This window comes from Triturus cristatus, chromosome 7 (assembly GCF_964204655.1).
Source record: "Triturus cristatus chromosome 7, aTriCri1.1, whole genome shotgun sequence".
Classification (NCBI taxonomy): domain Eukaryota; kingdom Metazoa; phylum Chordata; class Amphibia; order Caudata; family Salamandridae; genus Triturus; species Triturus cristatus.
Window position 1 is genome coordinate 1,536,607,395 of NC_140590.1, and position 27,106 is coordinate 1,536,634,500.

Genomic DNA, 27,106 nt, shown 5'->3' on the forward strand with positions numbered 1-27,106 from the left:
TTGGTGCAGGAACAAAGGGGGCCCTACAGGGCCTCCATGTCCCTCCCACCCACCATGGGGTTTCCTTCAGGGGGCACATGTTGTTCCCCCCTGTCTGTATTCCCACAAAGTTCCAGCACGGCATGGACATCATCATCTATGCCATGCTAGAACTTTTGCCGTTCGCATTGCGGTGCCTGTTTTCCAGGCATAGCCATGGGAAATGAAAAGGACCGCTACTGTATCATGATTTGAGCTCGTTCAACTCGTGATACGGTCGGTGGTCCTTGCCCGGGTTTGGCGCAGCTATGCCAGAGGAGAGCCAGCGCAACTGTGTCTAACTCGGAATCAGGCCCTTTAAGAGCAAGTTACTTTGCTTTTTACTCGTAGTAAAATAGTACATGTATTTCTCATAAGGACTACGGCTTTTATGTGCTACAGAAGGGTGGTTGGGACGTTTACAATGCTTTTATCTTGAGATCACCATTTTCACCATCTGTTCATGAGTATCAATAATGGCTAAAAGCTTTTCTACTGTACCAAACAGTCAGTTGGAAGGCAGTATAAATAATGTGTTCACTCTCATACAAACCGCTCAGGAGATACTGGTGCCATGAGGCATCTATCCAGTTTTTGTAAATTTTGCAGTAAATGTTGATAGTGCACCATCTGTCATCTCTGGCTTCACAGTTCCTGCCAGACATTTCTGCTTCAGCGATGTCTCATGAGAAAGAAAGCTAGGTGGTCGATGAGGCCATAAATAAAACAGGAAATTACAAAATGTATGGATAGCCAAAATTTGGGTTACGCTGGAATAATAAAAATTAGGAAAATCGCTATACCCTGATGCTACTTTGGTAATGCCTGCTGTTAAACATGAGTCTAGGGGGCTTGGGATGTTCTTCAACTATTGGTTGAACACCACAAAAGCTCATGGTTAGGGAATCATTGAAGGATCTCAGACTGGTCACAGAGGCTGACTATGTAGTAGTAAAAACAAGCTGCTATGTTCCCAAGAACTAGCAACCCCTACTGCAGTTATGTGTTCAGTCAGTGCGTTATTGTGCCATTCTTCAGCTCTCTTAAATTTGAAAAGCCACTCTGATGAAGATGATATCTTGCTTTGTCATCCCTTATACATCCCAAACAAATTCTTCACCAGTTTGGAGTCATCCTTCATGTTCTTTTTCTATGGGATTTCAGATTTAGCAGGATCCCTCACGGTAAGCAGCTGGGCACTTCCGTGCATGAAACTCTACTACAGCTGAGTTTCCCTAGGTCAACGAATGCCAATACACAAATGTTGGAATTCTGGGTAAGATTGGGTAATCAGATTATTTTTGGATGAACAATTATGTTCTATTAATGTTTTGTGAGCAAAAATATTTAAAGCAAATCAAACTGAAAACTGTAGGCCTTATGAAAAATGGCCCCTTAAATTGGAAACCATTCGCTAACACCTTTTTGTGCCGGCATTACAACTAAAAGTGGTGTGATATTTATCTCACCAGGTAATTACAAGGTGCACTAAAGATCAAACACTTGTTTGATTTCTGCAGGTAAAACCAGTTAGAATTTTAAAAGGGGGAAAAGCCCAGTATTTACTAAGATTTTGGAACCCCTTTCAGAGGGCCATGGGGCAAGCAGGGGTTACTGGGCTCAACCGTGGGGGTTGTGGTCTTTTTCTCCTTTTGTCCTGGGGCCCGACCTACTATGGGACCTGAGTAACTGGGTAAGTACTGCCACTTCTGCATTTGACTCTCTGATGTAGTGCGAGATGAGCAGTCTAGGGCTGTTCAGGGAAGGTAGGTACAAGGTATACACAGGCTCATAATTCAGAATACCCACAGAAGCACCAATAATATCATTGTCCAGTCCAATATTTTATTTTGCTAAGAAAAGCTTTATTTATTCTGCATGCAAACACAGCACACAAAATAGATCAAACAGAAAGTGTCTCTATTGATTGTATGTACCCCTCCTGAGGCGGAAGCCGGGAGGCTGTGTGCTCTGCTGCTGTTACGCTGTGTTCTACGCTGCTATTGCGAATATTTGCACATTTAGTCGACTTGCTTTTAACTCCGTAATTTTTTAACTTGTGATCGCATCTTTGCACTAGGCAGACCTCCTCACCTTGGTGTCTTCCCGTATCCCGCTGCCTGGCGCCCTCTCACCTGCAGCTGACTTGTAACGCTGTGGAGTTGGTCCCGGGGCTCAGAAGCGTGGCGGCCATCTTGGGGGTGGATCAGACCCGGAGCGCTCTAGTCGCGCATAAAAGGGGCCTAGATCCCACGCGCCAGTCTGTGTGATTGTATGTACCCCTCCTGAGGCGGAAGCCGGGAGGCTGTGTGCTCTGCTGCTGTTACGCTGTGTTCTACGCTGCTATTGCGAATATTTGCACATTTAGTCGACTTGCTTTTAACTCCGTAATTTTTTAACTTGTGATCGCATCTTTGCACTAGGCAGACCTCCTCACCTTGGTGTCTTCCCGTATCCCGCTGCCTGGCGCCCTCTCACCTGCAGCTGACTTGTAACGCTGTGGAGTTGGTCCCGGGGCTCAGAAGCGTGGCGGCCATCTTGGGGGTGGATCAGACCCGGAGCGCTCTAGTCGCGCATAAAAGGGGAAGGGCATGACTTCGCGCAGCGAACGCGCTCAGCGGGCGCGCCGGACTCGCGCCGGAGTCGTGCCAGAGTCCTGCCCGTCTGCGCTCGTCCGCGTCTTGGACGCGGCCACGCCAGGTTCTATCCCCTTGCTGCGGGAGTCCCTCAATCCCTTCATCTACAACAGGGAAACCCTTTTAGGCCTCAATTCCAATTCATGCTCTTGGCCACAGGCACCCCAAGCACTGCCGGACGACCCGACATCTCTTGTCTTCAAACCCTGCTGCGTACGGCATACTGACGATACTTCTCACCCCGCCTGCCACTTACGGCAGTCCGTACACCGTCAACCTGTGAGCGGCAGTAATACGTCTATCAAAGCAGGACTCATTAATTGTCGCTCGTTAGTAAAACATTCATTAGACATAGCCCAATCACTCGAGGATAACAGGTGGGATATCCTTTTCCTTACGGAAACTTGGTTGGGAGACGACACCAATCCTGCCCTCTGCCTCGCTATTCCTCCCGACTACAAAATTCTGTGCGCTAACAGGCAGAATTCACACCCTGGTGGAGGAGTGGCCATTATATACAGATCTATCTGGTCGATCTCCTCCTTCCCACACCCTCAAATAGAGTGCATTGAGGCGTTACCTTTCTGTATTAAACTGGCCGCCAACTTTACTTATTCTGGCTTATTGGTCTACCGTCCCCCCAAATCTAAATTCTCCTATCTTCCGGCCCTCATTGATTTTGCTTTACAGGCATCTTTCCGCTATGCCAATTTCACCCTCTTGGGTGATTTTAATCTGCACGCTGACGATCTTAATGAACCTAATGCCTCCAACTTTTTGTCAGCCTTATCTGATGGTGGCCTAAAGCAACTTGTCGTTGGCCCTACACACAAGGGAGGGCACACTCTGGACCTGATATGTACCAACCTCACTGACACTATTTTAGGTAAGCCCACCCCTGTTGTCTGGTCGGACCATTTTTTTAATTCCTTTCTCCTTTTCCTCCCGCTTGGTGGATCGCTCCAGACCTCAGTCCAACACCATGGGGCGGAATTGGAGGAGAATCTCTCTTGAGAGTCTAGGCCCTCATCTCTCCACGACCCCCCCAGGGGAGGCCCATAATTTGGACTCTCGCGTGGCCAGTTTCAACCATTGGGTTACCTCGGCTCTGGATCTTTTAGCACCCTTGAGACCTATTAAATCCCTTCGTACCTCTCCCTCGACACCCTGGTATTCTGAGGAATTGCGGCTACATAAATCTACCTGCAAGAGGCTGGAGAGAAATTGGAGGCGATCTTATTCTCCTGACAGTAGATCCAAATACAAAACCTCCCTTAAGGAGTACAGAAGAAAAATCATTGACCATAAAAGATCATACCTTGAGGAGAAAATCACCAGGGCTAAGGGTGCACCTAGAGTTATTTTTGATGCGGTCAGAGCCTTTACCGACCCCTTGGCCCTTAAGCGCCAACCACTGGTCTCTCAGGCTCTCTGCGACAATCTTTCGAGCTTTTTTGAAGATAAGATCGCTCTAATCCAGAACTCCTTTCCCAGCAACATCACTCCTCCCCAACTGAAGGCAGATTTAACTAGCTCCAATCCGGATAAAGTCTTTTCCAAATTTGAGCCGATCTCCCTAGATCAGTCTCTGGCGGAACTACTCAAGTGCAAATCTGGCTCCCCCCTTGACCCGTGGCCAGCGAAGCAGTACAAATCCCTCGCTCCTTTGCTCAATCCAGTACTGAACGAAATATGGAATGACTCTCTCCTGTCGGGTATCTTTCCAGACTCTTGGAAACATGCTCGACTGGTACCAATCATCAAAAAGGCAACCGCAGACCCCTCTGAACCAGCAAATTACCGCCCCATCTCCCTGCTCCCTGCCCCAGCCAAAGTGCTGGAGAAACTTGTATATGGCCAATTGGCTGGGTTCTTTGAGAAGAGCGGCGCCTTCCACATCTCCCAGCACGGTTTCAGGCCGGGTCATAGCACCGAATCTGCCCTCCTGGAGATGGTGGACGCTATCAGGTGGAAAGTTGACGAGGGTTCTAGAGCGGTGTTGGTGCTGCTGGACCTTTCAGCAGCATTCGACACCGTATCTCACCCGATCCTCCTCAACCGACTACAGGAAAAAGGTGTCCAGGGCAAGGCCTTGGAATGGCTTGCCTCCTTTTTGTCCAATCGGACCCAGGCTGTATTCACTCCCCCCTTCACTTCATGCAGTCGTCCTCTTAAGTGGGGCGTCCCTCAGGGCTCTTCACTAAGCCCTCTTTTGTTTAATGTATATTTTTCCCCGCTGGCCGAGATCATCTCCCAATCTGGAATACAGGCCACATCTTATGCGGATGATATACAGCTTCTTTTTTCATATGACTCCCCCTCTGAGTCTACCTTCGACCCACTAAAAAATTGCCTTCGGAGCATTGCCAACTGGATGGATAACAACTGCCTCCGGCTTAATGCTGGCAAAACCGAAGTAATATTTTTTCACCAGCCCTCCCCACTGGATCCTACTCTGTGGTGGCCTCTTGACTTGAGCGCCCCTCCTTTGCCGAAGGACTCCGTCAAAAACCTGGGAGTCATTTGGGATAGTGATCTCTCCTTCAAGAAGCAGATTCAATCTGTATCTGTGGCCTGCTTTTCTAAAATGAGGATGATGAAAAAATTCATCAACTTCATTCCTAATCAAACTAGGAAAACAATTGTGCAGGCGCTAATCACCTCCCATCTTGACTATGCCAATGGCCTCTATTTGGGACTATCTAAAGGTCTCCTGAGGCGCTTGCAAACAGTTCAAAATGCCGCAGTCCGTTTGGTTTGTGGTCTCCCCCTTAGAGAACACATTACCCCCTACCGCCTCAGGCTGCATTGGCTCCCAGTACATAAAAGGTCGGAATTTAAGGCCCTCACCCTTGCCCACCGTGCTATCAACGGGAAGGGTTCTGCTCATTTGTCCTCATGTCTCCGCCCCTACAGCAACGCCCGTTCACTCCGATCGAGCTCTCAACATCTTCTTTTTACCCCTAGGGTTAAAAAGGCTCGATCTGGGGGGAAAACGTTCCAAGTTTGCACTGCCTCCCATTGGAACAACCTTCCCTTGTACATCAGGAGCGTTCAAGAAGAACCCCCCTTTCGGAGAGCCCTGAAAACTTTTCTATTCTGCTAAATCTTCACCTTACAGCGAGCATTATACACGTTCTCACACAAGCGCCGGGACACCCCGTTGGGGTATCTGTGCGCTATATAAGTTAAATAAATAAATAAATAAATAAATAATAATAGACTCATGCCCTAGCTCTGATCTGGGCCATGTTACCCCACCTCTTCTTTCCCCCAGCACCCCTCCTCCACTCTAAACTATGTGTCTCTGGCAGATCTTTAGAGGTGACCACTGAAGGGGGTGCCTACACTATTTAGACACATCAAGTCTGGCTTTGAAAGTTTCAACTCTTTGAATGCTAATCCACGGAGCTCATGCAAGTCTCCCAAAGGGCCTGTGGACTACTCCGACACGGGTGAGGATCCCAAACGGTCAGAGTGGCAAGTCTTGGTATACAGTGATCACGGGCAGATTCACTGACAAAATATCGAAACCACAAATATCATGGGACATGAATATTGTTTCAAAAATATCGAGCACAAAAATATCATTATCCTATACCTATAATGTAAATAACAAAAATATCATTATACACTAATATCGAACACAAAAAGATCGCTTAATATAAACATAATAAACCTTCAATATATTAACATTAAACAGTAATACAATGTAAATTGAATATATTTAAATAATTTAAGGCTATATATAAATGTATACTTATTAAAAAATTATTGTGTATATTTATTTAAACATGTAAATACAACTATTCTAACAATATGAGTTATAATTTTTTACAATTTGCTAATGTTTTGTAAACGTTTAAAAATAACAAGTGTGTGTGTATATAATTTACAATCTATAACAAACTGGAAACAGATTCTAAAACACATACCAATTTAATTACACATAAAATAAACAAAATGAATTACATTTGACTAAAAATGTATTACATATTAGAAACATTATTAAATAATAATATAATGTTAAATACACCGAACCCTCATTATAATATAAATCTAAATGATATAAACAAAAATATACAATTTTAGGCATGATACTTATACTATGACCACTCCAATCTCTGCAACTGTAGGGAAATCCTTGGACTCATGAGTGGTAACATTTATTATTCCCTCTCCTGTCTGTGCAACAGTAGGGAAATGTTTAGACTCCGGAGGGGTACAAATTACTGTTCCGACTCCAGTCACTACAACAGTAAGGAAATTGTTGGATTGCAGAGAGGTAAAATGTACTATTCCTACACCAGTCGGTGCAACAGTAGGGAAAGCATTGGATGCAGGAGGGGTACAAATTACTATTCCCACTCCAGTCGCTGCAACAGTAGAGAAAGAGTAGTTCACTTCATACAAATAAAAATATTTTAATAACTGCATTAAAGAAAAACAAATACAAATATTTAAATCTAAAATATAGATAGCATTTTTTTAATGAAAAAATTACATATTTATTACAATGCTTCATAAACATTTTAAATGAAAACAAATAACAATATAATTAAAATCTCACACTATATTTTCAATTGTACCAACCAACAAATGGTATTTACAATTAAAAATCATAACACAATTAACACATACCTTAATAAATAACATAGTTTTTTAAACAATAAATGACTATTTTTGCATTTATTATTACTTAAATAACTTCCTACTTTTTACCTCTACAAGGGAAACAGCACACACCTAAAATATATCTTAAAATTATAATAATGACAAATTCACAGAATTATTTATCAATTAAAATAATAATCAAATAATTATATTTCATTAATGTCCCATCCTTTATCCCAACAAACTAAACAATGCACACCTAATATATATTTTCAAAAATCTTATTTACATAATTATCAATTAAACAATTAATTATATTTAATTAACTTCTTACCCTTTACCCCTACAAATGCCTCAACTCGCACCTCATAGCTTTAAAAAGTTCTTAATTTCACAATTTGCATAAATATCAATAAATATTAAATAATTAACATTAATTATATAATTTATTTTTCACAACCTTTACCCCTACAAAAACCACAACATACACCAAAGAATGAATACAAAATTAAATTAATTACACAATTTACATAATTCATTATCAATTAAAACAATAATGAAAAATTATGATTAAATAATTATAATTAAATTACTTCCCACCCTATATCCATACAAACCCCACAATACACACCTAAAATTGAACATAATAAAAAAATTACACAATTAACAATCAAATAATTAATATTAATTAATAGTTAATTACTAATTATAATTAATTTACTTTCCATCCTGTACCCTTATAAACCCCGCAACAACTAAAAAGTTACAAAGTATATTAAAAAACAATAATTATGCCATTTATTAAATATACAATTAAAATATATACTAAAATACATACATATTTTTGTCAATGATATTAACAGATATTTTTAACATCGATATTATCTTAAAATCGATTTTCTTCTCAACAATATTTTTGCACATATTAGTGCATATCTATATTTAAAACTCGATATTTATGCTCCTCAATATTTTTTTTTATATATATTTTGTCTGAATACCCACAGGTATGGGTAACTGCCCCAATGAAGCTGGATGCACGGGACAATGGCCCCAATAGTTCTAGTGGCCACCCCTTTGGCACATAGAGGGTATCTGACTTGGGCATCAGCCCTGACGGTCTCAGTTGCAATGGGCAAAGGCCTCAGCAGGTTGAGTGGAAATAGGTGACAGTCTCAGTGTCCCCCCTCCCTTTTGTCATATGACGATCCTGTACATGGGCAATAGTCCCAACGCTGTCTGCAGCACCAGGCAACGGCCTGAAACTTCACTGTAGCCCCAACTAGAGTCACTGACTTCTGCCAGAATGCACTCTGCTTTCTATCAACACTGGTCCCGACCGGAGTGGGCCCTCACACTTTGTTAACTGGGATTTTTTAAAGTCTCTCATTCTCCTTTCAGAGCATGCTGATCTGGACCAGCAGCCAGAAGGCTGATGCTGCAAGCACAGGGCAAGCATTCTTGGCTTCATGAGTGATGGCTCCTCATCCAGCTGGGAGACTAGCAGGATTTGGTCTGCTGTCGTGGTTGCAGCAACTTATAGTCTAGGCGACCTTCTTGCGTCTGATGAACAAAGTATGAGGTTCAGGCTGCAACCTTTAAAGTCCAACTCCAGACACATGTGATTTAGTGTCTGAGGTCTTGAAATTTGGGTTATGGGTGTCCGCTCCTTGTAAAGTGCTCTCTCCTCTGCCTGTCCTGCGTCAAAGTGACAGTCTGCCACAGCAGGAGTGGCTCCAATCTGATTGATTCATAACACTGACCAAGAAAGTAACCAGGGATTACAGCTGGCTGTCAGCCTCGACTGAAATATGCTAAATAAAGGTTCAAAGGACTAAGGCTTCCTCTCTATCAAGATAGCCAGGTCCAAGGTGCCAACCTTATCAGTCTGACAATCTCCCTGACAATGGGCCTATGCCCCACTGATCTGTAACTCTTCCAGGATCGAAGAATACCTTTAATATGCACAGGGGATGCTCTGCTCCCCTTCCTTCCCTGCCAGTATGTGTGTTAACACCACAGCCCTCAAGAATGTCAGCAACCCACATCAGATGTGGATTGCTAAAACTCCTGAGCCAGGGATGTGACCTTGTCGGGCTTGGAGTCCTCATCCCTACTAGCCACTCCAGGCCCTGGGCTTCCAAAATGAAACCCACAGGCCTCCATGTTATGTATTATGCACAGAAACACACGCATCCCAGCACAGACACACATGTATTATGAGCTGTTCAGCATACACAAAATGCATGCAGGCCTAGGGTGTTAAGTACGCAGCCTCTGAAATTTTAACGTTGGACACCACTCCAGTAACACCAGCAAAAAAGGCCTACTCACACTACTGGTTCCCATGAAACTCAAAATAGGTATGCTGCCACCACCATGCTTGTGTCTCTTAACTCCAGGTGAGTGCAGTAGCCTTCTTTCACTCTGAAGATAGTGCTTGGTGAGCTCCTCCTAGTCCAACAAGACCGCATCACCATGAAACCGGCCTAGATCATGGCACGCACACATGATTGGTATTTTTCCATGACCAAAAATCAGCACCAGGGATTCAGATAGCCATGCAGCTAGAGCACAAAATCCTCATGTTATTCCTCAAAAACTTGCAATATGCAATAATTATTCCTTCTGAACAGCTCAATGTCTAATGATAGGGCAACATATATGTTTTATCAGGTTTGGGATCATACCGAGGGGTGGACTAAAACTCACGTAATTTCGAGTAGCGCAATCACACGAAATTAGCAAAACATTTTGTGAAATTATGCGAGACACATCTCGCACTGAATTACCCAAATGCGCCATTCAGGTTAAAATGCAGCTCAAAAATCTAATTTTGAGCTGATTTCCAGTTGGTCATGTTCAAAACACTGCCGCTCATGTTCAGATTTGGAGTTTTGCATTCAAATATTACCCGAACGGTACACTCGGGAAAGAAATCTACCTACAATGCTGCTTTAGTTAAAAAAAAAAGTACCCAGTACATTTTGAGTTAAAACGGACTGCTCAGATAAAAAATCTACTTGAAATGCCGCTTCTGTGAAAAATAATTACCCAAACGGTTAATCTTGTGTTAAACTTTTGCACAAAATAACACGATGTAAAGTAATGACATAATCTCTGTAATTTTGCGTAATTCTGTTACTTGAAATTATCAAAATTACGCCAATTACTCTGGTGTAATATCAAATTTGTCCAGGCCTAATCATATAAAGTGTGATGGGGCATCTAGCCATCAGGGAGGATCTGTACTATTGTTGGATATTTCCAAAGCTGTGAATGCGGAGTGTGGATAAATAGTAATATACTATATCCCAGCTTAATGTAAGTGGTTTATGATTCAGTTTAAAATGTCGCATATTTATGCAGTTCAGTGATATTTTTTGTATTTGTATGCTAGAAGGGCCCATGTGGGCAACTGATGCCAAACTTGAACTGGAGTACTTCTTTCTTCAATGTAACAACAGAATATATAAGGGATAAAGTAACCCCTGCCATACATTTTATGGATATTGCAAGTCACTGAGGAGTTCTAGAACAATATAAAGGAACGAGGTCGAACGGCGAGTTCCTTTATAAAGATATATTTCTCCGAGTGCCTCTAGAGTAAAATTAAACACATCAAAAACCTGTTCGATATTTGTTACAAACAGATATTAGAAACATTACAGAATCCCATGTATTATAAGACTATATTTTTGTTAGGTCTCGGCTAGACAGCGCATGCACTGTCTCAAAGAAACTGTTGTATTCAAAATGTGTGCTTGATCCCGCCAATAGCCTTCCCATGTGCTGGCTCCATCGTCGCGCTCATATTCTTTCTCCCCATTAATCCATGGCATGCATACATTATGCCTCTTCCTGTGTTTAGCCCTCCCGCGAGCATGGCCAATTACTACTGTCCATCCACTGCTCCCATTTTAGGAACTGATATAGGAAGTACTTTTTTCTTTGTTTTTGAGCACTTCACACGAACGCTCGTGTTTTCTTGCTCTCCGAACTCCATGTTTGTAAACAGGCCTGTAAACCTTGTTCTTATCTCATCACTTTTGCAGTGCATTCAAAGACCGAGGTCAAATGTCAGACTCTGTTTTCCGAGGGGCACCTGTTTACTTTTCTTTCTCTGAATTCAAAGTTAGAGGATTTTTTAAAAGTAATGTCCTGGGGTCCGTTTTAAACTATAATTCTTTACTTACACACACCTGCCTAAGCTCCACCCCGCAACAGCATGCCGCTCCAAGCCACCAGTCTGTTTTTAGAGGGCTCGCGCGCATACGTCAGCAGACAGCCTTCTCAAATGTTAGCGTCTCCTTACAGCTCCGAGTAAGTACCTCTCTATATTCACTGTATGGCAGATCTTTTCCATATTTGTATTTTTACCACGTGCATGTTGTACAATCGCCACATTAAAACAGGTTGGCTTTTCAGATAATTATGGGCTGCTGTTTTCCTTGGGTCATTGCACGGCAATAGATACCAGCCTGGCGGTGGTACCATCTTCACAGTCTAACAGGTGACTTTACTTGTTTATATCAGTCTTTGAGTCAGAACCCTTGATTTGCACCTCACGCATTGCTTTTTGTGGAGTGTTTAACTTCTTTTGATAGCTTGATTTGTGGACAAGCATATTGATATTATATGCTCTGATGTGGACGATATGAAATATCATAAAGCAAACATATTTTTTAGGAAATCGTCTGGAAAAAAAAAAGTACACTGCTTAGTTAATTTTTTTTCTGAGCCTATTTTTATTAGGAAATGAAAAATACTTCACGTTTTGTCACTAACTTTATTTACCTACTCTTATAACATTAATTAAAATGCTTTATTTACCTAATATTTTAACATTTTTTGTAACCGTGAAGGACAGTGAATAGGAAAACTGTGTCTCTAGACACCTCTTTCAGTCTGAGAGAGCAGCTTGCACCGCAAGGATCTACACAGCCAGTCCTATTTTTGTTTATATTGCCATGCCTCTTTGCTCCATCCCCAGCCATCCTAGAAGAAATGCTAACAAGATCGGGGGTCTGTGTAAGCAATAAGCAGTTGAAAACAAGACGCAAGATCACTTCTGGGGTAAAGACTCTGGGGGTAAGGCCAGAATCAAGATGTGTTTGAGGGGGAGGCGATTGTTTTGTCCTGCGAGACACGTTCTAGTGTCTCGACAGACACAGAACTAGTAGCCACTCCCCTATGGGAGTGGGCACACTTGCACCCCCACACACATCCCTCAGAGGTGTCACGAGTGACGTGAGCCTGTTCATGAAAGGGCCCGGGTGAACGTGCTCGTGGCCAGTTCTAAAAACCATACACATGGTGTCTGTGTCTCTAATTACAAAGCATGTGGGCCTAGGGCCCACGACTTTACATTGGCGATGAGGGGGTCCGACCCCTCATGCTAAGCCGCCTAAGACCTGAACTGTCGTGAAGAAAGGCAAGGTACATACACAGGCTTGGCCGCTATCGTCTCCCCTGAGGAAGAGGTCGCATTGTCCCAGGAAGAGGGTGAATCTTATCCCAGATTTTGAGGGGGAAACTGAGACCCTCCAGCACGTCTCTGCAAATGCTAGGACCCGCCTGTGGAGAGACTGTGTGAGGTGGTGGGCAGCGCGATGAAGGGAATACAGTGATATCGGCTCAAGGTGAGTCCGGGCCATCGGCAAAACTGTGGAGCAGTCCGTACATAGCTGAAGCACTGCGAGCAGGAGAGTGGTGAGGTAGTGCAGTGCGTTCTCAATGTGCACACTGCCGGCCCCTACCGTATGAGGTGACACCGATGAAGTAATCACCTTCCCAACATACAGGCCACCCCGCATACAAAAGAGTGCACGTAAGGCAGCTCCCTGCAGCCCGAGTACCCGCAGCAGAAAAAGCCTCCTCCATCACCTTGTGAAGTTCTGTGAAGCCGGACGGCAAGGCAGACACCGCCTGCCCCATGGTAACAGCAATCTATCCCTGCTAGGTAGATGAAAGACCGAGTATGCCCCATTTGCCATCCAGGAGCGATCATAGCCGGCAGGCAGAGGAGAGAGATACGCAATGACCCTTCCGCGCCTGCAAAGGCTGGACAACAGGCAGTAACGGAGCACGCCCCCTCTCCTATAACGAGCCAGGCTCACATGTGCAAGAATCGCCACTCGGGGGAAAGACAGGGAGATAAGCCTAGTGCAAGTGAGCTGTTGCAACGAGGGCAGGGCTGTGCTGTTCTCCCCACCAAACCTAGACTGTAATTGCACTCCACCCCCCCCCCCCACAGACTCACCAGCAGTGCAGGAAGCACAAGACCGGCAGCAACTGTCGAGGACCTCAGTCGGAGGAAAGAGTGTGTCGCGGCCGGCAAAGAACCATGCTGCAGTGCCACCTAGTGGCTAGGTGCGGTACTGCACCAAAATCTATCCACAAGTAAAAGGCCAGCCATAGAAGGAACACTGGTGATATGTGCAAGCCATCCCTGCATCATGTAAAACCCTGCACTGCACCTAAGTTTCTAGGCTGCAACCTGCAACATCAGCTAGGCTGCGGCATGCGGAGTGCGGCCCTTGCGCCACCTGACAGTCGGTTACTGAACCGGACCCTACGGGGTTAATGTTTTGATTTAAAAGACAAATAGCCCGTGTCACATGAGCCTGCACTGTTCCAGCGACCTCATTCAAGCATCAAGCACCGTAAAACCAAGTGCGGTTCCACAGCTCCTCCCCACACTATATACAATGCTGTGAGCAACTACCCAAGGGGTGAGGACAGTCATAAGTGAGCAGAGCGCTGTGCGTCCCCAGGTGGCAAGTGGCCACCACTGCAAGAAATCAAACACACAGGGCACCAGCCCATGGCACCCAACAGGACTTACTTCTAGCCCCACCACTGCCAGAGCAGAGACAATGTATGCCTGCACTCACGAAGCAGCATCAACTCTCCTCAAGCAGCAAAGATAAAGGCTTCTACAATACAGCCAGGACCAGCCCAGAGAGAAGGTTGCATTGTTCTTCCTGCCAGACCCAGGTACCTGCAGCGCCCCTAGCGGTGGTGAGTAGCCCCACATCCTGGCTGGAAGAAGAGTACGAAGCTTAGGAGGCAAGCCCCATCTGAAGTCGTGGACAGCCAAGGTAGTGAAGTGAGGCTGCCATGTGCCCAAGTAACAAGCAGTAGAAGCAAGAGAGACCCCGCACTGCTCTAGAGACTGCACTCTAAGCAGCCATTCAAAAGACTGTTCGAAGTGAGCACCACACACCCCCAGTGGCTGTCTGAAGCCACCACAAGCAAGGAAATTGTCACCCACCCTCAGTAGTGAACGGACACCACTGCCAGCTATGAAACTGGTACACCAAGTGCCAGAAGAGGGCGCTCACGAAGAGGACTGAGAGCCTGAAGTCAGAGGTGCGCAGAGCGCCGCACCGGCAAGCCTGACAGCATGGGCAGCGCCCAGAAGAGAGAGAGCGACACCTCTCCACAGAGAAGAAGCAATGCTGGAGACAGCAGGGAGAACCTCTACATCTCCACCGCAGAAACGGATCCCCGAGTGGGCCAAACACAGCATAGTGTCCTCCCTTACACTCCCTCAAGAAGGCGACACCAGTGACCCAAGGCTGACGAGAGGAGAGTTGCACACCACAAGTGGTCAGCCGCCATCACAGCTCTCTACTACTCGTGGAAGCCATTCCCAGAAGAGGGAACACACGGAGTAGGAGCTTCAAGAAGCTGCCTGAAGAAGGAGCACCCAAAGTGAGTGGCTGCTCACCACGCAGCCGAGAAGAGCGACAGAAGTCTCACCCGCATGGGCCAGAGACCGTTGAAGTTAAAAGGCCCTGTTGGACTTGTTGGAACATGGTGCATGTCACTGCACCCGGAGAAGAAGCAAAAGGAAGAGTGACGATCCTGTCACCTGGAAGAGCTAGACATACATAGGTGTGCCCAGGAAACAAGAGGAGAAGCACGAGGACTCATAGTGCCACCAGCCAAGAGCACACCCAGAGGTATCAGACAGCCACCAAGGTGGACCGATATCCCTGGCGACAGCCCCAGAGGAGAACCGAACGTAAGCCGCAGCAAGCGCAAACCGTGTTGCTCCTAACCCTTCACAGTGCGACCGTCCAGCCCCGAGTGTTGGCAGTAGAAGTCGGATGGCATCCCTGCTCCTGTCCGCAAATGCCAGAGGTGAAAGAACAGCTTCAGCAAAGCAAAGGCAGGCAGCTACGATCTCCCTCCAGAAACCTCCTCTCCTAGCTGATCATCGCCAACTGTCATCCAGGCCCAATGGCAGCAACATCATGAGTGTATGACACCGCACTCAGCAAGAAACGTGGAAGTGTGACCGGAGGGTCTACACCAAGAATCGGACAACCAACTGAGATCAGAAGGGGAAGTCGTGAGTGGCAGGGCCGGACAGTGAAGAGAACCCAAGCTACAAAAGGAGTGAGTCCTGATGCAGCGACAGCAAGGGAAGGGGGTGATAATCCCAGAAGGATTTGACAACTGCACACCGTGACTCCGAGAGTAAGCCGCACAGCCTGTGCGAACCGAGTATCAATCCGTACGTTTCTCAGCATGTCTGTCACTCCCCTGTCATCAACGTCTCAACAGCCCAAGAAGTTCAAGTGAACGAACGCAAGTTCCCTCCCCAAAGGACATGGAGGTACCTGGCCACTCCCTGCCTCAGGTGATAGACTCCAGACTAAATGCCTGCAGCCATCAAGACAAGTCATCACCCGCCATCGTCCAGAGTCACCACATGGCTGGCAATGTCACCATGCCAGTCCTCATCAAGTGCTTCTACCGACACCATCTCGAATACAAATGGATTGGTGTTCTACACTGTTGCCAAACCTGCTGATAAGCAAAACCCTGTGGCAGCTAGAGCATGTCCTGACCAAGACCCATACACCCTTGAGGTTTGTGCGAGAGACTGGCTACTGGCTCCCCTGCGGTTTTGCAGCTGCCCCCAGTCGGCCCACACGCAGCCCCAGCGCAGCCTACAAGCAGTCCCGTGGCAGATCTGACAAAAGGACCACCCCAGGCGGGAGAGGTGGAAGAGACATTGCCCCACCGACAGGTCACCAGACACAGCAAGACAGTCTAACAAAGACTTCAGGTGATCCTGCAACGATTCAGTGAACTTTCAACAACGGACTCCAACGCACCCAGTTAATGAATTGTTGTTATCCACCACATACCATCCTCAATGTCAGCGAAAGGAAGCTACCTGGGATCAAAGGACATGTTTCCACTGGCAAGTTACTGGAGTGTAACTGACATCTCCAAGCAAGCGTTCGTGTTCTGAATCCCTCAGGTTAAATGATGAGTGCCCGCCAAGATGGTCCTGCTACAGTCACCAGTCCTGGTCTGCTGTCTTTCGGATGCCTGACCCAAGAAGCTGATGGACCCTGTGGTGTATATTTCATTGTTGTTTCTCCCTACAGCTTTGACTTGAGAGCCTTTCTTTTTATTAAAATTTGGGAGGAATGTTGTGTCCTGCGAGACACATTCTAGTGTCTCGACAGACACAGAGCTAGTAGCCACTCCCCTATGGGAGTGGGCACACTTGCACCCCCACACGCATCCCTCACAGGCATTACAAGTGACGTGAGCCTGTTAATAAAAGGGCCCGGGTGCACTTGCTAATGGCCAGTTCTTAGAACCATACACACAGTGTCTGTGTCCTTAATTACAAAGCATGTGGGCCTGGGCCCATGACTTTACAGTGCTTTTATAAATATAGATATGTCGTATTTTATTCTTGCTTAAAGATATTGTGCCGAGCAGAAACAGGTAACAGAAATGTCCCCATGGCGTCCTTAAGGCTGCATATATATCCCTCCAGCAGGTGCATCAACCCACCAAGCTATGTTGTGCCTCTTGGTAAAGTTGCTCTGAGGCAGTCCAGGGTTGGTATTAACATTAACGAAGCAAATGCGGCTGCCCACGGCCCCCGCAGGGGGCCACCTCAGAGGGCGGCCCGCCTTAGTTCCATTTGGGCACTTCCCCACCCCCATTCACTACTGTGGGACTCCAGGAGGAGTCCCCTTAAAGGGCGCGCCAGACACGTCATGTCCGGCGCGCCGTGGGGGTTGGGAGGGTATTTAGGCCTCCCCCCTCCATTTTGGGTCCTCTTTGTTGCCTGGCAGGTGGAGTTACAGTTCGATCTGGAAGCAGTTTGGGTACAGAAGGATACCTCTGCAAGAGCACAATAGGGGTGCCAGAGCCAAATCCCAGGAGCATCAGGGGAGGGTCCTGGAACAATGATGTCTGTGCCCCGTTAGTCCTTCAGGCGGTTGTGGGCCTGAACAACCGGGGGCTTGCCTTGCTATGCTCCGCCCTGAAAGGGGCGTGAGTAATAAGGGACCAGTGATCCAGTAAGGGGCTCACCCCTATAAGGGTAGCGCTGATTGAGTTTTCCACAGTGCTTGGCTCATCGGGCAGGGCAGCAAAGGTTGGTACAGCTGCCTGCCCTTGGATCGCCCATAAGATAACCCACCGTATTTGCATACTTTTGTATGGAATAAACCTGCAGCAATGTGTTCTCCAAAGAAAAAGTTGTGTTGTGTATTTATTCATGCATGCCTATTCTGCTGTGGTGTGGGTGGGGTCTTGTGCCTATAATGGAAGTATAGCTCTCGCATCTCCGAAACCTATTTGCGTTGCCAATGCTTGTTTTTTTTAGCGGCATTAACTGTTGTCTCGACGCTGGACCTTGCGTTAGAAGGCTCATGTTCAGGAAGTGATATGTGCCTAGTCAGTAGACTTCTTGCACTCCGTTACAACTCTGCCATGTCCTAAATGTCAAGGTTACGCCACAAAAGATAGCCTCTTTGAAAACTGGCACATCACGCATTTGGTTGGCCTCTGCTTGGGCTTTTGAATATCGGACTTGATGCACGTGTTTGCTACACAGGGTAGGATTGTTAATTACTCTACGGAGCTATTCGCTGTGATGTGGCTGAGCCTCTGCTTCCCCCTTGTGGTAGACTCTTTCTTGATTTTGCTAGACTGCTCAAGGGAACTGTACAAAAATAATGTTTTTGTTAGTAAATTTAGGAGATGACCCTTATATGACCACAGAGAAACACGGAAGAATTTTGTGGTATAGGGTTTAAAGGAATTAAATGCGATATTCAAATAACGTATGATTCAGAATTGGAGGAATTTTAATCCGCGTGGTTCTTGTTTTTGAAACATAATATTTTTAGGCTAAGAAAATGTTGTTTCTTCGTTAGGTTTAGATATCAGCTACATTCAGTGCCTAGGACGTTTAGAGACACGAATTTGTACATTATTACTTTGATATTACACGTTTGTGTCCTCCAAATAAAAAACTGAAAATACCAAATGAAATTATAGTTTTGCCTCTTTTTTTCAGGCACGAACCGGATTCGTTATGAATCTCATGGGCGTCCTGCTTCTCAGCCTGGCGATGAATACATGGGCCCTGAGCATCTTTCAGTTGCATACCCTCCCTGACTGGATACACCTTCTACCAGTGAACAGCACGCTGCAGATGGCAGGCGTTCAGAACTACACCGCAAACCCATTTAATAGAACAGTATGAAAAAACGATGGGGTTCGGCAAATTACAAACACAACTCAACTGCTGAATTATTGCAGCTCCACAGGAAAAAAGACAATTCTATGGAAGTTGCTATGATGCACAGAGAGGCATCTGTTCTAATCCATTTTATTTTGTCACCAAGATGACATAACATTTTATTTTTGTTTATAGGTACCACAAATTTAGATTTTTTTAAATTGCAGAACACATATCAATTCCAACATTTCGTAGATTGAGTTGTGCAGACGTGTCAGAAAATCTCTTCTCAGGGAGATAAGTTCTAGCAAAGTATGTTTGTACTGTTGCACTTTAAGGTCACTCAGTAAACCGAGACACACTGAGTGGAGTACACGTTCAACACAAAACTTCCACGCGAGTCACCAATAGTTAGCCTGTGACATTCTGAAATAATGTGAAATTATGCATGAAGAAGCTACTTTTATCGTTTTAGTTAAGAAAGCGTTTTACAAGGAGTGCGGGCCACGTCGCTTTTATTTCATGCTTTCATCGCTGGCTGTAACAACTCCAATAATTCGTACCCTTGAAAATTGCCACTTCGTAATTCTTTTAGGCATGTTTTACATACGGTCGGGCAGAAAAGTGGACACTGAAACCAACACAAAAATGGCCTCCTTAGCTATTGGAAAGCTAAGAAAGGGACCCACATTCTGCAAATTAGGGCAGTTTTTATTAAGTTATGAAGTCCTGCTGTATTGGTGTTTCGCAAGGTGTGGAGGACTGCATGCGTTTGTGTGGGCTTGCTGCATGGACTGTTTGTGGTACAATCAGGTAAATCAACAGTAAAGACCATAAAGCAGGCCCACAAACAGCCAAAAAACAGCCCACACACTGAGCTGAAAGACCAGCTCTTCGGGCACTGCCAGATTGCGACCAGTCCGAGTCCTCCAGCAACATATGGGAGGATTTTCTTTATGGGGTAGCTACTTAAACAAACGGCCATTTTTTAAAAAATCCATACATTTAGAAAATTAAAATCCAGCAAAGTTTTGCATTTTTTTTATTATATTGATTGACTTTGTGTTCCCTATCTCTTTTAAAAAAAAATGTTTTATAGTTTAAAGGCTGGGCCAACTATATTTAGTCCTTGCAGCTTCGTAGTACCAACATGAATGTTTCTAGATGAGCTCAACTTGACAAAACTGACTCTCCTTGTGACCCCTTAATGCATCACAACAGAGGCCTTGATTACGAGGGCCTCGGTATTTGGGTGTTTTACTCATTTCACCCGATAAATAAAGATTCCTTTGGGATTGTTATTTTTCTATATAAGAAGCAAGTCCATTACAAGCTATCTTCTGCAAATGGGGCAGAACGTAGGGATTTGGTGAATACTGCGACAAAATATGCATTTCCTAGTATTTACCTTCCTTTTTTTGTCAAGTATTTTTTCCATATGCTTGACCTATCAGAATTTATGGGAGAAAATCCAACAGGTTTTGGAATTTTATGAGGCACTCATAATCGAGTCCTTTTAGTTTTAGTGTAACTTTCTAAAAAGTGCGGAGAAGTATATAGTTTTAATGAACATTTAAAAGTAGAACTGGAAGAGTGAGAGAGGGAAAGAGAGAGAATATTAGGGAAAGACTGTGTGCGTGTGTGTGTGTCAGTGTAACTTGCTGTATCGAAATTATAGGCAATAAAAAGAAGATGGTTTCTGAGCCACGGACAATCATCATAGGACAGGGCAGCGGGATAAATGTTTAACCAGATGGCACAGTGCAATAAAAAATCTTATTGGTAGGTTATGTGATATTTTTCTAATTTAAATAAAATGAGTCCCACATAATTTGGAGAGGCGCCTACATTAATCACTTTTTGTCGTACAAATGAGAATGCAGGACAAGCGCCACTGAAGTCCATTATCATTAATGATCAGTGGCCCTACATGAGGTTGCACAATCTAATGAAGTAGATTCCGGTGTCTCCTAAAAGTTACCTGGGTATTTATCACTCTGCAGATTGTCAGGTTGTTCCTCCCCATCTTCCCCTCTCCATGACTGGGTATTTGAATAGATGTGATAGACTGACAATAAATATCATGGTAGGTTCACAGCTTATAGTCAATTTTCTTACCTAAAAAGTATGCACTGACATTTGTTTTGTGAGCTTCTGGTTCATTGTACGGCGTGTAAACAAGTATAATTCTTACACTTTTTCATATTAAGTGGGGGAGACTGCACCTTTTACAGTTGTTTTATAGTATATAATATGGCTCTCAATATTTTTACTGCTATAGAACCCCACCAAACCACTAGTTGAAACTAGAAACCCTGGCCTAAGCGATTTCTACTATTTGAACTTCAAAACAATGCTCAAAAATACAGAATTTATTAAATACTTTATTTAATTCACAAACTGTAAAATGATTTGTTTTTTAAAGATGAAGTGACATGCTAGATTCAAGTCTACCGCTTTCACTTTTTTGAAACTCCTTATGAAAGTCTTTTTGTCGATGCATACCAGTGCTTCAAATGAGGCCACTAATCAGCCATACTAGATTCTGTGTGCTGTAATTCCGATGCTCTAAAACACATGCTAAAGCTAGCAACTTAATTTTTAGCCTTCAAATGCATTCACATTTGCAGAGCATATTAACAATTATTTGGTTTTTCAAGTACACATACTTTATTACTCCTCTAACAGGTAATTTTCTAAGCAATCGCGGACCCCCTGAGTAGGTGTTGTGTACTTCAGGTTAAGAACTGCTGGTATATGACCAAGAGAGACAGACATTCATGGAAATTAAGATAGAAATACATCTGTGCCTGTAAAAACACTCAGCACTACATGCACTACCTTTGTATGCATGGCTCACAGGTGGTGCATCGAACGCTTAGGTTATTTTATTTTTATTTTCAAAGTATTTGCATAGCAATGTAGAGTTCGCCTTTTGGCTCCTCCAATGGGAGTTTGGACTGTTGGGACCCATTGTGTTACATGTAGATTCATAAACAGATGTCATCAGCTCAGCTGATCATTTTTTCCTGTTCTACCGTCAATGCGGTGAAGCTCAGGGTACTTGCCATTATCAATCTTGAAAGAAGATCATGTAAGTAATGGAAGATGTGTGGGAGTGAAGGGTCTGATGGGCTGCCGGTTTGTTTCTGCCCTGACTCACTTGATGAATATAGCCAGTTCTGCAGGGCAGGGAGAGTGGAGGAGCATTCAGCATTCTTGTTTGAAGGATTTCTCCAAAGATCATTAATTATTGAGATGATCCTTAGGTTCAGGCACTCACTAGAAGAACGAGTAGCTCTGCTGTCTTAGTTTGGAAGGATAAGTTTCATATTCAACTAATGTTTTTAGATCTTTGGGGTGCACTGACAGTTTCATGGGGAAGAGATTAACAAAGCTCACTCACAACTTTGTGAAGAAGGGATTAGCAAAGCACTTTGGGGAGCTCAGATAAGAGTCTTTCCTTGTGTGTGATGTTAAGCAGTAGTCTAGGAACACTGACTTAAATCCGTGATTGCAGAACAAAGTTTGAATTGTTAGGCAGCCTAGTCGATTTTGTAGGCATCTCCAGTTGTGTTTAGTAGTGTGAAAGGTTGAGACCGGGATGTAAAGCAGGGAATCAGTTTTGTGAGGAAATATTTCAGTCCTTTGGGGTATTGATTGAGTTAACCTTTGTAAATGCATTCCTTCAAGTCTGTGTTGCTTTTCCTCCTCCTGTCCAAAACTGAGAATTTGTTTGAGGTTTGCAAAAAATATGTTCCTGAGCACATCCAATCATTTTAGTGCAGTTCTTTATGATTCAAAAGATCTGAAAACAGAAAGGAAGCAAATTCCACTTAAACATAAAAGGATGTATGAACTATTTCTTAGAAGGCTGTAGTATTACATTTTTCTTTGTCACAGGAACTTCTGTGCTCCTGGACTAGAGACTTAGCAAATGGGTTATTTCAGATTGTGAACACCTCAATTTCGATGACAGCTAAAGATATGCGGTCCACAGATCATAACATAATGCATTTGGTGGTAGTAACGAAATGTTATGCTGTGGGGAGCGCGTGTTATTCACGCTCCACTCCCAGACGCACTGCGTTAGTGGATACCAGATCCAACCAATGATTCACCGTTTAACCTTTTCAACATAGTCCAATTTAGCCCACAATATTTGTTTCAAACTTTCTTCACGTTGTTTGTCTTATTCACATATATGACATGGTGTCTATGGAATGCTTCTCATATTCACGTGTGTCCATCCAGACTTCTTTGCAAATACGATCCAAATACACAGGATAGTTCAGAACAGCATGTCTTTATTGAAAACCCAATGCATTTCGGGTTTGTTTCAGCCCTTCGTCAGGGGTAACTGCAAATTAACAATTCAGAAAGTATATAGTTACTAGAGTGTACCATTGTCAGCAGTTATCACGTAAATCAGTGTTGCGTCTTGCGTATATAACTTTTTGTGCTTCATCCATCGGTTTAAAGTAAATAAATAAAATAAAATAAAACTAAATACTGATCCCTGTGACCCTCTAACCATCATTACTTCCTCCCCCAAATGAAATATAATTATGAGCTACATATTATACACCCTCGTTACCTTTAATGTGAAAACTATTCCTCAACGCACAATTCCTTTAACATCCTCTTACCCACATCTACCATATCCCGTTTTTCTCCCGCCTTCTGTTGGGCCACTCCTATTGAACCATATTGACATATACATTCTGGCTCTCTCTTTCACAATATCATCACATTTACTTCTCTCCCTGCGGGATGAAAAACTTTTTTCCCTTCTCTTGCACTCTTGATATGCAAAACCTCTGTTTTAAACATGCCCGTTTAGTCTAGTAGCGCAACTACGTGCATACCTGCTCATTGTATGGTCCTCTCGCTGCTCGGTGTATACCTCGGGCAATTGTTTGTCTCTCGTGTAGCCAACCCTTCTTTACAACCCACTTTTAAAACCCACATGCTCCACCCCTACGTAACTATAAGACCCATAATGCACTTAATGACATACAGCAATCTACAATAATCACCACTTCAAGCGCAAAACATAACTTAATGTGAACACGCAAGATTACAACATTTTTTATACATGTTATGCGAACATAGCCAAGCTTATTTTTCTCTTTACACGTATGTTTTGCGGTTGAAGTGGTGATTATTGTAGATTGCTGTATGTCATTAAGTGCATTATGGGTCTTATAGTTTACAGAGTAATTGTTTTGAGGTCAGGTGATTAATCAGTTGACACGTAGGGGTGGAGCATGTGGGTTTTAAAAGTGGGTTGTAACGAAGGGTTGGCTACACGAGAGACAAACAATCGCTCGAGGCACACGCCGAGCAGCGAGAGGACCATACAATGAGCAGGTATGCGCGTAGTTGCGCTACTAGACTAAACGGGCATGTTTAAAACATAGAGGTTTCGCATATCAAGAGTGCAAGAGAAGGAAAAAAAGTTTTTCATCCTGCAGGGAGAGAAGTAAATGTGGTGATATTGTGAAAGAGAGAGCCAGAATTTATATGTCATCATGGTTCAATAGGAGTGGCCCAACAGAAGGCGGGAGAAAAACGGGATATGGTAGATGTGGGTAAGAGGATGTTAAAGGAATTATGGGTTGAGGAATAGTTTTCACATTAAATGTAACAAGGGTGTATATTATGTAGCTCATAATTATATTTCATTTGGGAGAGGAAGTAATGATGGTTAGAGGGTCACAGGGATCAGTATTTAGTTTTATTTTATTTATTTACTTTAAACCGATGGTTGAAGCACAAAGTTATATACGCAAGACGCAACACTGATTTACGTGATAACTGCTGACAATGGTACACTCTAGTAATGATATACTTTCTGAATTGTTAATTTGCAGTTACCCCTGACGAAGGGCTGAAACAAGCCCGAAATGCATTGGGCTTTCAATAAAGACATGCTGTTCTGAACTATCCTGTGTATTGGGATCTTATTTGCAAAGAAGTCTGGATGGACACACGTGAATATGAGAAGCATTCCATATACACCATGTCATATATGTGAATAAGACAAACAACGTGAAGAAAGTTTGAAACCAATATTGTGGACTAAATTTGACTATGTTGAAAAGTTTAAACGGTGAATCATTGGTTGGATCTGGTATCCACTAACGCAGTGCGTCTGGGAGTGGAGCGTGAATAACACGCGCTCCCCACAGCATTGTATTTACTATGGTGCTTTAGGGCTAAGCACTATCCAGTTCTGCACGCAACTAGTTAATCGTGTTTAAATTAAAGGGACTACATCGAGAGAAACTTGGTGTGCATACCACCTCTTATAATAGTAACGAAATGTTGTCACATTGACAATAAGTTGTGCTAGAATTTGACGTCACAGCCCAGGAACCACTCCCCACTTGTAAGCACTGGGTTTGGATAATGACTAAAGATTCCTAATACGAGGAAGTCGGTCATTCAGTCACATGTTTTCAGGTGGGCTACGCAACATTATATGTTTGACTTCAGAACACATTGGGGTGTAATTGGTGGCTCAGTTGCCTTGTGAATGTGTGCTAAATTTGCCTGAATTTCATTTAACCCATGTACTAGAAAGTAGGCCATGTCAGGCCAGTGGTGTTAATAGCAGGTAGTAGGTTCTTTTTCAAAATCTAGACATAGTGGATGAACACCTGTCAGCAATTTTCGAAATCTCAGATAGCAGTCTTTTTTATTTATCTACACGAATGTACATGTATTATTAGGTCACTTTGCTGTCATGTGCACTACTGCAGATGAAAGTATCTAAAAAGTACAGGCAACCAATGTATTTAGAGATAGATTTTGTTAGACTTGAAGCATTACAGGGACCTTCTCTCCATGCAGGGCTTTACAATTAAATGAAAACTCACGAATGCCTTATGGTGGCCTGCTCTCTTACATAGGGTTTTGAAGAAGGGAAAATGGCCAGAGTTGTGGGAGGGGTTTTGAATCGCTCCACACATTCATTGTGACTTCGAACCTTCCATAGGAATTGACATATTAAAAAAATGTAAAAGGTTCATGGGTGACAAAATAAGTATTTACAGGTGGGGAACTTCAGAGTATGACTGTACCTACCGTTTTTAGTCAATGTTTTGAGTTTACAGAATTATCTTTTGAGGTTGTATCCGAAATTACATATGATTCCATACAGCAGCCTTGGGTATGCAGGTGGATATTTTAAGACAACCCTAAAGAAAGAGAGACTGGTGGGAACTGGGCTTGAGCTGTGATGTTACGGAGCACTTGGAGTATCATGCATTTGATTCAGGCCAGTTAATAACACAATGGGTCATTGTTGCAACTGAGGCTTGTACTTGAACATTAAATATGTGCTTTTCTATATAAATAAATTGTGATTGAGCACAAATACACCTAAACAACTAACCATGGATTGTAGTCTAAGTCAGTGCTTGACAACCTGATCCAGAATGGATTCTCTGACTATGTCCAGCACCTTGGGTACCACATCAACTCCAGTTAGCCTACTATGCTGTCTTCTTTCCTGTTGTCCTTACATTGATTGTGTGTGTGCGCGAGGAGGGGGGGAATGGGGGAACGGCAGTACACCATCAAAAACTCAAAGCTGGCTTTTGTGCTGGAGCATTGTTATGAAGCCACTGGGTTACATTACGTTTAAGTACTCTAATTAGAAAATTCAGTGGTAGCTGACATGGCAGCCTTTCATTTGTAGAGCAGATAAAAAACATTTTCCTAAAAAAATGCTGAGTAAGCAAAATACGTCTAAGTGCCGGATAATACAAAAATGTGTTGTTACCCTCTATGGCCCACAGTGCACTGTGCCCTGAACATGGTCCTTAGAACTTTGTCAAATAGGTAAAACTGCATATCTGCTGTTTCAAAATTTAAATGGGCTATTATGTCTATAAATAACTAAGAAATTAAAAAAATTATAAGGTCTTTGAGCAGTATGGCAATTTCATTGCTGTAAAGTGGGTTATTAGGAGGGGTAGGTAGGCAACTAACAGCAGCATGGTCCTGGGTCCTCAGTAGGGTCTCCATAAATTAATCCCTTGCTGACACCGAGCAATAAGCCGAGGCTTTACTTCAGAGACCGGCATGTAAAGCACTTTAAAACACCAATACAGTAAAAAAGTAAGATGAAACCCACAATAAAAACTCCACACTAATTTATAACAATTGGAGATATTTTTATCTTTAAAATGATACCAAAACTATGAAAATCCAATGAAGGGACCGGAGAAATGAATTTTGAAAGAATAAAGACTTTCTAGTGCTTAGAAACCAATAGCTACACTTCTGGACATCTGGCCACATGACAAAGTTA

At 43.6% G+C, this 27,106-nt stretch overlaps 1 protein-coding gene across 3 annotated transcripts in view; it reads left to right on the forward strand.

Moving 5' to 3' along the window:
- Positions 1–20,880, forward strand: part of SLC13A3 (solute carrier family 13 member 3) — a 269,140-nt gene extending 248,260 nt beyond the window's left edge. For all 3 annotated transcript variants that reach the window (XM_085619309.1, XM_085619310.1, XM_085619311.1), the window contains one exon: positions 18,619–20,880. In XM_085619309.1, the coding sequence (XP_085475435.1) occupies positions 18,619–18,807 (189 nt within the window). In that variant the 3' untranslated portion in view covers positions 18,808–20,880. The remainder of the gene's footprint in view (positions 1–18,618) is intronic.
- Positions 20,881–27,106: the final 6,226 nt, after the last annotated feature.